General features: G+C 47.1%; 1 protein-coding gene across 1 annotated transcript; it reads right to left on the bottom strand.

The window, feature by feature from the left end:
• Window positions 1-10,829: 10,829 nt before the first annotated feature.
• Window positions 10,830-15,033, bottom strand: LOC129604812 (protein TsetseEP-like). Its single transcript, XM_055512728.1, has 2 exons — window positions 11,357-15,033; window positions 10,830-11,121 (listed from the first exon to the last, which is right to left on the bottom strand). The coding sequence occupies exon 1, from the start codon at window positions 14,614-14,616 to the stop codon at window positions 14,128-14,130; it is 489 nt and encodes a 162-aa protein (XP_055368703.1). The 5' UTR covers window positions 14,617-15,033; the 3' UTR covers window positions 10,830-11,121; window positions 11,357-14,127.
• Window positions 15,034-15,104: the final 71 nt, after the last annotated feature.

Genomic DNA, 15,104 nt, shown 5'->3' with positions numbered 1-15,104 from the left:
TGCTGCCTCTCTAACCAGTGATAGAATCCTAGAAGACCTAAGGAATCTAAAGCTGAAATTAAATAATATAATTGATAGCAAAAATCAGTTTCAGATAGATCAATTACGCTGGGAGAACTGACCATGCTAACAAATGTGGTAAATTTTTAGCTAACCAATTAAAAAATAATAGAGAAACAAATCATCCATTCAATAACTAATAAGAAAGGGAATATTACTCGTGATCCCCATGAAATAAGTGATACCTTTAAAAACTTTTACCAAGAGTTATATACGTCCCAAATAGATTCATCCACCTCAGCCATAGAGGAGTTTCTGAATAAACTAGAACTGCCAAAGCTAAAGGATCCACAACTCTAGACTCATCGTTATCTTTGGCAGAACTACATGAAGCTCTGCAGGAGATGCCCAATAAAAAAGCTCCAGGACTAGATGGATTCCCAACTGAATTTTATATAGGAGTTCTGGTTCATTCTGGCACCCAGCTTTTACAAAATGGTAGCTGAAATTAAACAACAGCATTCATTACCCACAAATATGAATTCTGCCTTCATAAGCCTGCTCCAAAAACCAGGAAAAGACCCTACACTCCCATCAAGTTATAGACCAATTTCACTAATAAATGTAGATCTAAAAATAGTGTGTAAAGAACTTGCTAGAAGATTAGAAAAAAAATCACTCCATATATAATTCACTCTGATTAAACAGGCTTTATTAAAGGTAGACAGTCAACAAACAATATGAACAGATAAATCAACTTAATTGATTATGTCACCACACATAAACTAGAGTCAGCCATCGTCTCCTTAGATGCAGAAAAAGCTTTCGATAGAGTAAACTGGAAGTTTCTTTTAGCCACTCTGCACAAATTCAACATTGGGAAATCATTCATAGACTGGATCCAAATATTATACAGTTTAGCAAACGCCGCAGTCAGAACAAACAACCAGATCTCACCAATTTTTTAATCTGCATCTGACAAAACAGGGATGACCACTTTCCCCATCACTATTTGCAATATTTATTGAACCTCTAGCCGCAGCAATAAGACAGGATGAAGGAATTGCTGGAATCTCAACCAAATCAGTAAATCATAAAATAGGTTTATATGCTGAAGATGTGTTACTGTTTCTCCTGGAGCCACAGACGTCTCTTCCTACAACTATCAGCCTCATAGACGAAATCTCAGGACTTTCAGAATAGTCTATTAACTGGACCAAATCTGTTGTGCTACAACTTAACCTTAAGGTGACTAACATCTCTTCTACCACACTCCATTCAGGGAAAATTAAATACTTTGAATTGTCGTCTAGGCTATCAGAGCTTATGTAACGGAGTTAATATTAATTCCACTTGTGGTCAGCGGAGGGCGCTGTCTTCCCCCCCTCCGGGGTGGGGTGCCACCAAGAAGACAAGAGAGAAGAAGAAGACTGAAGAGTTGTGGCGGGGAAGAAGTCAAGAACGACGCCTGATGACCCCACTGAAAAAGTAGCGATGGCAGCGTGAATGGCCAGACTTTTGTTCAGTCCAGAAGGTTTATTTTGGGCGTTTTGCGCATGTGTATTGTTCTCCTTTTTGGGAAAGGTTTTACTTCAAGGATGCTAACTGCATGGAGATGAGTACCTTATGCTAGTCCCATAAATAAACGTTACGACGTGAACAGACGACGTCCTCCCGACCGTCATTTAACATATAAAACACAACGCAGAGTCACTAAAGGAGGGTTGCTAAACTAACCGGTTGGACGCAAAGTTCAATTGAGTTGGTTATATTGGTGCCGTGACCCGCCGTCAAGACCCTTTTTTTTTCGGCGGAGGGACTTGTCTAATATCTGGTGGTTTCTGGCGCGACTGAGGAGACAGGACCTTCCGGCGGGACTGTACTTTTGGTGAGAAGCTCTGCATTCCAAATTATCATCAGTGACACCAAGGACTGAATCTACAGGGACACGAATGAACTCATCGGCGCATATCGTGGAGTTTTCATCGTGTCCGCACAGCTATGGAATCGACGACGGACTTTGGGTGCAGTACCGGATTCGATCACGAGGGGGTGGTGTTATGCCACTTTTGAGAGAATTGTGAAAAGACACTAGCTACGGTATCCTGCCCGTTTCGTCTGGACAGTGAGGTTGTATATGAATGTTTAACTTTTCCCTTTTAGGTGCAATTGCTGTTTACTTCCTGATTGTCTACACATTGACTGTTACAGTGTAGAGTATTTTTTTAAGTTTTTTGTAAGTTTTTTTTTGATAATTGCACATTAACATTAATCTTGAGACTCAACATGGCTGGTAATGGAACACATGGTAGGGGGAGAGGACATGTGACGTTCAGCCCAGTATCGAGGACTGAACGGCCACGCAGTAGCTGTCCCAACGCTATGACCTCAAAGACCAGGGCTTCTAATCCCACACTTCAGCAGGAGGAAAACTAGTTGGCCTGCATGGGGTGGGGGGAAGTGCTAGGCCTGACGAGGATCCCCTGGTGATTGGTAGTGAAGACTCTGAGTCTGTCCATCAGAGCTTGTGCGAGGAGAGAGAACTCGGGCGATGTCCCATTCTTCAAAACATACAAAGACTGAAAGCCCATGACAATTTGTTTTATGAGAACGTAATTTTGGGTGGTAAAGTGTTGACATAGATGTTGACTCCTGTGAGGTGTTGTGTGAGGGCAAAGAGAAACTAGTCAGACTCGTAAGAGAGTTTGAATCCATCTTCTCCAGAGACAAGCTGGATTGTGGGAAAGCCACAGGCCATCTCCACAGAATCCGTGTTGTTGATGAGAAGCCATTTCGGTTGCCATGCAGACGTGTACCTCCCACTCAGTATGAGAAACTAAGGCTAGCATTGAATGAGATGGAAGAGAAAGAAATCATAAGAAAATCAAGCAGTGACTTTGCTTCACCCTTGGTGTTAGTTTGGAAGAAGTCAGGTGATGTTAGGATCTGCAATGATTTCCGTTGGCTCAATGCTCGAACCATCAAAGATGCGCACCCACTTCCTCATCCAGCCGATGCTCTTGCTGCCTTGGGTGGTAATGCCTTTTTTGGACCTTACCTCGGGATACTATAATGTGGAGGTCCACGAGGAAGACAGAAAATACACAGCTTTCACATCACCATTTGGGTTACATGAATATAACCGCATGCCACAGGGGCTGTGTAATAGTCCTGCAACATTAATGAGGATGATGTTGACTATCTTTGGGGATCAAAACTCCCTTAGCCTGCTGTGTTACCTGGATGATGTCTTGGTGTTTGCTCCCACAGAAGACCTGGCACTGAAGCGTCTGGAGATGGTATTTCAACGGCTCAAGATTCACAATCTCAAGCTCGCACCTAAGAAATGCCATTTTCTGAGGAGGTCAGTGAGGTTTCTGGGACACATGTGCTGATGGCATAGCCACTGACCCAGAAAAGGTAGCAGCCATCACCTCACTGACTGAGGCAGATCTCATGGAGCAGGGCACTAACATCCCTTCACCGAGAAAGGTCAGATCCTTCCTTGGAATGGTGGTATTCTACTAGCAGTTCATTGAAGCCTGTTCATCAATAGCCAGACCACTGTTCGGCCTCACAACTGGGACCAAGAGCCCTTGTGGAAAGGGAAGAAAGCGCCAGCAGGTTCACAGGAAACTCACTGCTGCTGATTGGACAGAGGAGTGTAGGGAGACATTTTACCAGCTGAAAAAGGCCCTGTTAGACCATGTTCTTTTAGCTCACCCGAACTTCAGTGAACCATTTTTGCTCTCAGTGGATGCATCTTGTAATGGCCTTGGAGCTGTACTGTCACAAGTCCCAACTGGCGAGTCAACAGCCAGGCCCATTGCTTTTGCAAGTAAGTCACTCAGCTATGCACAGTCTAGGTATCCTGCTAATAGGTTAGAGTTTTTCGCTTTAAAGTGGGCGGTGTGTGACAAATTCCACCACTGGCTGAGGGGACACACATTCACCGTATGGACAGATAACAACCCTCTGACGTACATACTGTCCAAGGCAAGCATAGATGCCTGTGAGCAGAGATGGATCGCTAAATTAGCTCCATTCCAGTTTGACATCAAATACATACCTGGTCCTAAAAATGTGGTTACGGATGCTCTGAGCAGGGAACCCTTTGTGCAGCCAAGTACATCTCATCGGCTAACAAGGGTGCCCTATGCAAAACTACTGGCCGAAGCTGCCGCAGTGTGCGATTAAGGTGTACAGGAAGCGTTTCGCTGGTCAGCTAATCCACCTGATATGCCCCTTGAGGATCTCCAATCAGTATGCAGCTGTGGCTCGACCGGGAACCGTGTCATCACAAGAGGTGGCAGCGGTTCTCCAAGTCCATGATCAGCAGGATCCCGACGTGTGTCCATATGCACTTTTACTGCCACAGTTCCCACAGACTGTAAAGACATCGGAGTGTGCTCAAGCGAAAGTGCTATCACATGATGTGCTCTTGGAGAAGCAGAGGTGTGACACTGTTCTGAGCAGAGTGATCTCCTTTGTAGAAAGAGGACGGAGACCATCAAGGAGAGAGCGTGACAAAGAAACAGCTGAAGTCATCAAGCTGCTGAAAGGTTGGGAGAAACTGACACTGAGGAATGGAGTGTTGTATCGTGTAACACAGAACACTGTTTCAAAGAGGAAGCTGTATTCATATGTTGTCCCACTGTCACTGCGTATCACAGTGCTGAAGGGTGTGCATGATGAAGCCAGCCACCAGGGGCAGCAATGGACACTGTACCTAGCAAGACAGAGGTTTTATTGGCAGGGTTTGAGCAATGTAAGCATGTAGCAGAGTATGTCAGGTCTTGCAGGAGGTGTGTAGTGAGTAAGTCACCAGAACCTGAAGCCAGGGCGCCCCTGGAGAACATCAGAACATCAGAGCCTCTTGAGCTAGTATGCATTAACTTCTGGACAGCTGAAGATGCTTCTAACAGGTCACTGGATGTGCTTGTCGTCACTGACCACTTCACAAAGATGGCACACGCCTTCTTATGCCCTAACCAATCTGCAAAAGCAGTGGCGCATCAGTTGTGGCACAACTATTTCTGCATCTATGGTTTTCCCCAGCGACTGCATTCTGACCAGGGAGCCAGTTTTGAGAGTGCTCTAATAGCTGAACTGTTGAGTGTGGCTGGTGTCCAAAAGTCTCACACTACACCTTATCACCCAATGGGTAACGGATCATGTGAAAGAATGAACAGGACACTGGGAAATATGATTTGTGCTCTGCCCCCTAGAGTGAAACGTAGGTGGCCAGAAACTCTGAAATCTCTGACATTTGCATACAACTGTACTGCCCACGAAACGACAGGTTATGCACCGTTTTTGCTCATGTTTGGCAGAGTTCCAAGACTCCCAGTTGATGTAATCTTTGGCTCTGTCATTGACAACCCTGAGGTCACAGACTATGACAGATATGTCCAGTCATTGAGAAAAGAGTTGAAGGAGGCTATGGACATAGCGCAAGCAACGGCTTCTAAGCAGTTGAAGTGGCACACAGATCTCTATAACAAGAAGGTGCGGGGGGCCCCAGTGGAAGTGGGAGATCATGTGTTGTTGGCCAATAAAGGGGAGCGTGGAAAGAGGAAGCTTGCTGACCGGTGGTCAAAGACTGTCTATATTGTGATGGACTAAAATGAGGAGAGCCATACTTTCAGGATCCAGGATGCTACCACGGATCGGGAAAAGGTGGTGCATCGTAACCTAATAATGCCAGTGAACTTCCTTCCTCTCCATGGATCCTGACTCTAAGGAAGAGATGGACACTTTCTCTGTATCAGGTTCTGGAGAACTTGATACTGAGGAGGAGACAGTTGCTGAAGTGTCTGCCGACTCAGTAGCCTATCGCACTAGGGAATGGGTGTCTACCATACTGTCTGAGGCCTCCAGCATAGTTGATCAAAGCTGTAACACAGAGGCTGCCACCGGCTCTTCACCTAGCAAACAGGATGATCGTGGGCAAGTTTCTATTGTCAGTGAGCGATCACTCCGGAACACTATGCAGACTGACCCTACTGGTGACATGATCGTGATGACAAGTGAGGGATGTTCTAATGGTGCGGACAGGTTAGTTGTTGCTGATGTTTCACCTGTTCCAAGCACTTGCGCCGACAGTCATGGTGTAGTAATCGATGGTGTTCTAGAGAGGGCTGTTGTGACAGGAAGAGACCGAGTTACGACCAGAGCAGGTAGATTTTTGAAACCTGTTTCTAGACTCATTGAGATAATGCAACAGAAGACAGGTATTGCAGTGTAATACTGTATGAGCAGTGGGGCAAATTTTATTCATGTATTTATTTTCCTTTTTACATCTCACGCTGCATGATTTTAAGATGTGGTTGTTTTTGGTTTGGTCCGGATCTTTCAGGAGATGAATTTATTGAATCTCTGATGTCATTTTTTTCTCTCCCCTTGGGAATGAGGTATATTACAGTTGTGATTTGTGTGAAATGTGTAACGGGCATGTTTTTCACTGTGTGTGGTGATGGGGTCTGGCCAACCTTGTCTCATACTGATTCCTTGATGGATGGTCTTTTGATTGTGATTGCACTTATAACTGTAATTTTCAATACGTAACCTCATTAATGCGTTTTTTTATTAATTTCATTTATTGTTGTCCTTGTCTGCCTTGTGCATAGTTGTGTTGTTCTCTGCCTGGTATGTCGTCTTGGTCATTCAATTTTCTTTTCGTCATTTTTTTTTATTGTAATACAAGTGGAATTCAGCAGGGGGGAATGTAACGGAGTTAATATTAATTCCACTTGTGGTCAGCGGAGGGCGCTGTCTCCCCCCCCCTCCGGGGTGGGGTGCCACCAAGAAGACAAGAGAGAAGAAGAAGACTGAAGAGTTGTGGCGGGGAAGAAGTCAAGAACGACGCCTGATGACCCCACTGAAAAAGTAGCGATGGCAGCGTGAATGGCCAGACTTTTGTTCAGTCCAGAAGGTTTATTTTGGGCCCTACCCATTTCACTTATGGAAAGAATTGCCACCATAAAAATGATGATCCTGCCAAAAATTAATTACATATTCTCAATGATTCCAACTCAGCCAGCCCAGGTGTGGTTTAAGACATTAGACTCCTACATCTCACAGTTTTTGTGGAAAACCAAGCCACCACGAATTAGTTTAAAAACTCTTCAAAAATCCAGACGCTGCAGCGGCCTAGAACTACCTAACTTCCACCACTATTTACTTGCCAATAGACTGAACCTTGTCCACAAATGGATAAAACCCATGCCAGCAGACTCCTCCTGGATAGACATTGAACAAACATTTTGTGGAAATATTAAAGTTGCAGATCTGCCCTTTATCAGCACCAAAATCAAACATCATAGTTGTTACCAGAGCATTAGCATTAAAGCATCTCTGACAGCGTGGTGGGATTTTCTTAAAATGAATCGGTCTTCGCTTACTCTTTGCCAAAACACACCTCTCTGGAACAATCCAGACATCATACAAAACAAAAAGGCAATACACTTTCCAACTTGGCATATCAAAGGGATAACACATCTCAAACATGTTTTCACAAGAGACAAGTTTGAAGAATTAGTGTCCCACTATGAAATCACTAGTGCCAATGTCTTAGAATACCAACAACTAAAGTCAATACTTAATGCAAAAAGTAAGAATACTGCCATCCACATGCAACCACCACCAGTAATAGAGCGATTTATTGATATATCAGGGAAAAGGACAGTATCCAAAATCTATATCTTAATTTCCAATGTAGACCAGACAGTAAGCCTTCCGATCTCTAAATGGGAAGTTGATCTCAACATCACCACTAATTAAATGTTCTAGAATAATATATGTTCTAATTTATTCACAATGACAGAAAATACAAATTTACAACTAATACAATATAAAATTCTTCATAGGACTCACTATACAGGACAAAGGATGTTCCAAATGGGTCTCACAAACTCAAATATTTGCCCTCACTGTACAGATAACACAGCAGATAGATTCCTACATGCATTCTGGTCATGTTCACCTGTGCAGCAATTTTGGCAACGAGTATGTGAACACCTGTCAACCCAGTTAAGCTGTCCAATCCCAACGGCCCCTGCACTTTGTCTTCTAGGAGATCTAAGTTGAATAGAGGACACCCACCTTCAGTGCACTTTAGTTCCACACACTCACGTCCAAGCTGGGTAACAGGATTCTGGGGTGCCTTTTCTGCTGCCCTCTGCTTCTTCCGGGTTGGGGGAGTTGGGCGGGGCTCAAGAGGACCTGCGGTCCCTGCCCGGGGCCACGTGGACGGAAGCAAATGGTGTGGGTGCGAGAATGTATCTGAGAGTGCTTTGGTTCACGTATGATTGACTAGTTTGCTGTGATGATGATGATCTCTTTTCTGCTGACCCCCACCAATTGCTGGCCTTGTGCTGCAGGCCCGGTGTGGTGCCAGAGGATGAGGTCGGGCCAATGGGGTAGGCCCCGCTCCACTCGTGTAGGGGTGGTGGACTGAGGGTGGGCCCCACTCTGGGCGCCGGGGCCTCTCCTGGCGGGCTCCCTACGGACCGTGGGTCCTCGGGCTCCACTCTTTCAGGCCACCCCTCCCACCGGGGGGAGTGTTTGCCCCTGATCTCATGGGACGGACAGCGTTGACCCACGGTGGCCTACTCTGACCTCGGGTGCTGTCTCTGTGGCTGCTGTAGCTCTGCCTGGGGGGCTCTGTGTGGGCGGCTTGGGTCGCAACACCTGCCCTCCTGAAACTGAAGGTGTGTGGGCTCCCTGGCTGCTAGGATTCTTTCCTCTGCTTGTTGGATGGGCGTAGTGGCCGAGCTCCTCACATCACCCTGGCTTCCACAAGTGGCATTGTTCATGCACCAAGTCTGCCTCACCCTTTGGGTGAATAATGTTAAGCTACAGCCTTACTAACCTTGTAGTGGGACACTCAACACCTGAACAGACTTTCCAAATCCAACTGTAAATACTACTGATACTTATCACTACCAATATCAATAATGTGCGAATATGGAAATTGTGGTGTTGTATGTCATGACTTTTATTAAGTAGTATGGGATATGTATAACAATGCATATGTGTATGTATATGATATGTATATGTTTGTATGAGTATGTGCACATACCTTAACGCTATTGTTGGTATTAGTAATAATCTCCAAGGTAAACCACAGTACAACAGTTGTTTAGTTATGAATGTGTTAGCCTAAGGTACATCCCTGCCTTTTTATTTTGCACAGATTGTTTACTTAACATATTTGCTTGGTTTCTGCAGCTGGTTGCACACCCCACCCCACCCCCTCCTCCCGCACGCACACCCTAAAGCAGAAACTTAACCTATCCACCAACACAGCAACAGCACACATATTTGGGATTAGCTAAATAAAACATTAAATAAATCATAAATCAAGAAGAGTATATATACTTGTATATATATATATATATATATATCTTGTTAAAGCAAAGCTGTCCATAACAATATGACATTCAGTGTAAGATATGCTGCTTGTTAAACTGCTGGATAGAACAAAAAAAAAAGTTAAACCAAGTATAGTTACCATGGAGACTTGTGCTTTGCGGCTAGCTCCAGGGCAGGCTAATAACCAGGCTAAATTTAATCCTAGGGCTTCATCAGTCAGCTCCGCTGTTAATCCTACTAGAAATCAAATCAATTCATATGTTTCATACTTTTCAAGTTACTAAGCGTTTTTCACTAATTTTTTCCCATTGAAATTAAGGTAAACAACTTTTCATCCTCTTCAGCTTTATCTTTTTTTCAGCTTCAACTACTCATACTTTTCATTCTAAAAAATATTAGACTTTAATGTCTCAGTAAGGTCTCTGTAAATTTTCATCCCATAAAACCCTTTAGATCGTCCACACTGCCCCTGTCAATATGTGGTTCTCACTCCCCATCAGCAAACGCTGTGTTTTCTGGGGGTGTCACAAGCGAAGCTGCTCACCACACCTATGTGCGGAAGCGCATACCTTTTTTGTTTTTTTTTTTTTTTTTAATTGGCTTCATGGATACGAGCCACGGTACAGTTAGGATACAATAGGTGGCAGTAGTGCGACATTGAGAATGCAATCCACCGCAATCCTTCACAGAAGAAGACCCACTACAGGACTGCACGACAATAGCCAGCTGATCCGGTAGCATAGTAGAGCCATACGTCTACGATCCTGAATCTGACCCTGAAGCTGAAGAGGAGGCTGTTGAAGTCACCACATTTCGGCTGATGCAAGATGTGTCTCATTGGTAATGTCGCATTTACTTCAATTTAATTGATTTATGTAATTTGCAAAGCGACTAGCGATTGCTAATGCGTATGCTAAATGGCCTGTGCAGCTTGAATAATTACAACACGACTTACCTGGAAAACTCTCGTTGATAACACTACTTTAGCTTACATTATACAAATAAATAAGTTTGAGAGCATAACTGAAATAATATAAATACATTTTACATTTACACATTTCACTGTTTTTGTCTTACTTGTGCTGCTGCTCTGACATAATTTTATTTATAAAATGTGTATTAATATTTAGAGCAATCACTGCATGACCTACCTGGGAACAAAAAGCATTGGTTCAAATTATATATTGACCTGACGTATTTTTACTGCTTTTAATTATGTTTTTTGTCATTCTTGATAAATCTGACAGTAATATGTCTCTCTATCTGAAATTGTTACAGGTATCTAGTCTACAGAGGATAGTGAGCTGGTGCTGAGGATTCCTGGGGTGAAGAATCGGAGTTGCCATCACTTCATGCTTGGGTTGTAGATGAAGACAGAGTTTCCTGATGGATAAAACACTAAAACACTCATTGTATGATGTTTTCCCTTCAGAACCAGAGTTCAGTGAAATAGATAATAGTTAAAGCCAACTTTATTGTCAACCAAAAAAATGCACAACTACTCCAAAGCTAGAACAAACTGTTACCTTCACACTCCAATGTGCAAAGTATAGGTTATTGGGTTAATTAAGAAGTCTGGGGGTTTGAGGACAGAAGCTTTTGCAGACGAAATGCATGAAAGTAGGGTAAACAGGGAGATGTGGCGATCCTTGTTCTCATCACTATTTGGAAGACTGAGCGGAAGCAGTCCTCTACCAGATGGAAGCTGTGGCTGTCTTCACCATCACCTCATCAAAACAAAAGGTACTGCAATCAGAATTGTAGATTGGTGAAATGTTCAGTATTATGTAGGTCAAAACCTTCTCTAATGTAAGAACACACAATACCAGACAAAAAATTAAACCAAACAAGAGGACAGGCCTGTCTGTGCTAAAACAACAGATAAACAGTTGTTACAATTCAAATATAAAATCTAAACAGTATATACCAATTAAAATCTTCTATTGCCTATCTTACTGTTGGTACATACAAACTTACATACCTTCACTCCTGAGCTGGGCAGCAGATGTCTGTGTACCAACAGTCTGCAGTGACTTCTCTGTTTGACAGCCTCCTTGCATGTGGGCAACTGGGATGTGCCTCCCTACAGTATAGAAAAGACTGTTACATTTACTGTAAATTGTATTGGTCCTACAAATATAATGGCTATGGTACAAGCTATAGGTTACTGACCAGATAAGCAGCAGTTATTGTAGAGATGTGACTAATTAGCAACTAAGCTTGCAACACAACACAGTTATCATTCCAACTAATCATCTTAGAATTTGATAGAACAATGACATAACCCCAAATCACAAGTTGATTTAGGCTGTGACACAGGACGGGGTAATAACAAACATAACCGCGTTCATCTGCACTTTCTTATTGTAGTGATCAACCAGCTGTAGCTCTAAAGTGCAAAGGCCTAACAGCATGCTAACGGCTAACGCATACACACAAATAGGAGCGGCAGAACATGTCAACAGGACAAAAGCTCGATCCACTGCTTCCTGCCTGTCACCGATCGAAGGCCCATCACACACACAGGTGTGTGATTGCGCCAACTCAGAGTAGCACATTTGAAAGGGACAAAGGCTCGGTTGACTCGCTGTAGCCGTTAGCAATGCTAGCGATTAGCTTGTCTCACATGTGGGTTACTACATTTTAAACAGACCCAACTAACATATTTAGATATCACAAGTATCAAGCACAAACTTACTACAGCAAGCTAGATCCACCGCTTCCTGCCTGTCGCCGCTGGAAGGCGATAACGATCAGCTGTTCCCCGCAGGTGTATGCGATTTCAGAAAAAGGACAGACGCTAAACCCACCGCTCCCTGCCTGTAGCCGCTCAATGCCGATAGCCATTAGCTTGCCTCACATGTGGGTTACTACATATTAAACAGACCAACCAACATAGCAAGTATCAAGCACGTACTTACTACAGCGAGCTAGACCCACCACTCCCTGCCTGTAGCCGCTCGATGCCGATAATCATTAGCTTTTCTCCATACAGGTGTGTGGCTGCAGGAGCCCACATGAGCACATTTGAAGGGGACAAAGGCTCGGTCGACTGGCTGTAGCCGTTAGCATAGCTAGCTAGTAACTTGCCTCACACATAGGTTACTACATTTTGTCATGAACCCGAGCTGTGCGTTTGGGTCCTTCACTCCTGTCCACTCCCTGCGAGCCCTGACAGTACAAACTGGCCAGACTCGGACCCAGCCAGCCGTATTAGACGGGTGTTCTGTTTTGTTTTTGTTTTTTTTCCTCGCCCGGTGTTATTTTTTACGGGACACTTGCTTTTTGTTTTTTTCCCTCACCATGCCGTTTTCATGCCCTGGATTACCGGAAGATCTCCATTGGTGCTTCGCGGAGCTCGCTAAGGAGTACGCGGAGGCTTCCGGTGTGAAGGCGCGGCTCCGCGTGGTGAAATTGGCGGTGGAGATTCTTGAGGAGAAGCACTGGTGGTTCCACTACCCTGGGGTTAGGGCGCTTTTCGCCAGACTCCAGACGCTGCAGGCAGAATTGAGATGCGCTCGATGAGCGCCGTCCGCCCGCGAGTCACCAGCTGCTTCCGCCACCGTTCTCTGAGTCGCTGCTCCGTCAGCCGAGGTTGGACAGCCGCGTCGTCGGCTGAGGTTCCAGTCGCCACTTTGTTGGCCGAGGTTCCAGTCGCCACTTCGTCAGCCGAGGCGCCAGCCTGCTCCGGCAACGGCGCCAGCCTGCTCCTGCCACAGCACCACAGCCTGCTCCTGCCACAGCACCATGCCCCGTCTGAACCCCACTGCACCGGTCGTCCAACCCTGTCTCATCAACGCGCCTGTGCTCCAGTCCGCGCCAGCCCCTGTGCTCCAGTCCGCGCCAGCCCGTGTGCTCCAGTCCGCGCCAACCCCTGTGCTCCAGTCCGCACCAGCCCCTGTGCTCCAGTCCGCGCCAGCCCCTGTGCTCCAGTCCGCGCCAGCCCCTGTGCTCCAGTCCGCGCCAACCCCTGTGCCTCAGCCTATAGACACCACAGGCTCTTCACCTGCCTTGACCTCTGTTGCTGCCCGGTCAAGCCCAGCTCCAGCCCAGTCAGGCCCAGCTTCTGCCCCGTTGAGCTTTGCTGCCCCCCGGCAAACCAGGTCTCGACTCCTTTTTCTGCTGGCTCCAGTGAGGAGTCCGCGAGCGGCACTGCCGGCTCCAGTGAGGAGTCCGCGAGCGGCACTGCCGGCTCCAGTGAGAAGTCCGCGAGTGGCACTGCCAGCTCCAGTGAGGAGTCCGCGAGCAGCACTGCCGGCTCCAGTGAGGAGTCCACGAGCAGCACTGCCGGCTCCGGTAAGGACCACAGTCCCCGTCGACCCTGTAGAGGTCGTTCTAGTTCCTGTTCCTGTCGGCTCCTGCGAGGATGCCGTTCTAGTTCCAGTTCCCGTCGGCCCTGAGGAGGTTGTTCTAGTTCCAGTTCCCGTCGGCCCTGAGGAGGTTGTTCTAGTTCCAGTTCCCGTCGGCCCTGAAGTGGTCGTTCTAGTTCCTGTTCCTGTCGGCTCCTGCGAGGACGCCATTCTAGTTCCTGTCGGCCTCGGGAAGGTCGCACCTGTCGCAGTTCCTGCTGCGGTTCTCGACGACCTCCAGGAGGAGGTCGCGCCTGCCGCAGTTCCTGCTGCGGTTCCCCACGACCTCAAGGAGGAGGTCGCGCCTGCTGCGGTTCCCCACAACCTCCAGGAGGGGGTCGTTCCTGTTGCAGCTTCCGCTGCAGTTCCTGCCGGTCTCCAGGAGAGGGTCGTTCCTCAGCTCCTAGTGGCCCGGCACCTGCCGCATCTGTATCGGTTCCTGGTGGCCCGGTGCCTGCTGCATCTGCATCGGTTCCTGGTGGCCCAGCGCCTGCCGCATCTGCATCGGCTCCTGGTGGCCCGGCTCCGGCCGCGTCTGCATCGGTTCCTGGTGGTCCGGCTCCGGCCACGTCTGCATCGGGGGCTGCATCGGCCTCGTCTCCATGTCTGTCTCCGTCTCCACGTCTGTCTCCGTCTCTGGTCCCAGCTTCTTCTCTGGTTCCGGCCCCGTCTCCACGTCTGTCATCGCTTTCGATCCTGTGATCGTCTCTGGTCCCGGCTTCGTCTCCACGTCAGGCTTCGGCTCTGGTCCTGGCTTTGTCTCTGGTCCCGGCTCTGGCTCCACGTCTGTCTTCGTCTCTGGTCCCGGCTCTGGCTCCATGTCTGTCTTCGTCTCTGGTCCCGGCTCTGACGCCGCTTCTGTCTTCGTCGCTGGTTCCACGTCGGTCCTCATCTCATCTGCCGGACTGGTGGCCTCGCCCTTGGCGCAGCCTGCCGCGGGGGTGGCGCTGCCTCCTGCGTCGTCTGCCACCCCGGCGGTCCTGCCTTTGGGGCGGTTCCCCGCCTGTAGGACGACGGTACGGTCTCTGTCGTCACCGATCGCCTCGAGCCCTCGGCCTCCTGGAGTCTCGCCCGTCTGGAAGACATCGCTGTTCCTGCCTGTTGGGCCATCGGAGGCGTCTTGTTTAGACGTGGGCCTCCTTGGACGTTGGCTCAGCTCTTGGGCACTGGGGGTGCCGATCTGGCCAGCGGCTGCTGGGCAGGATCTCCCCTCATCCTCACCCTCTGTGAGAGGGGAGAGTTTGGACTGATTGTTTCTGTGCCTTGGACTTGTGTACGCTGGTGTGTTGGACTCTGAACCATTTTTTTGTTATTGGGTGGGTTTTTCCTTGTTGGTCTGTTCCTGGTGTGAGTCTTGTTTTGAGGAGGGTTCTTGTTGTG

The sequence above is a fragment of the Betta splendens genome, chromosome 11 (assembly GCF_900634795.4).
Source record: "Betta splendens chromosome 11, fBetSpl5.4, whole genome shotgun sequence".
In the NCBI taxonomy this organism is placed as follows: domain Eukaryota; kingdom Metazoa; phylum Chordata; class Actinopteri; order Anabantiformes; family Osphronemidae; genus Betta; species Betta splendens.
The sequence above is the reverse complement of the archived record's forward strand: the minus strand, read 5'-3'. Positions and strand labels throughout refer to the sequence as shown.

What these genes read in the sequence shown, in the direction of transcription:
- LOC129604812 (XM_055512728.1), bottom strand. Translation starts at nt 14,616, where the DNA reads ATGAGGACCGACGTGGAACCAGCGACGAAGACAGAAGCGGCGTCAGAG.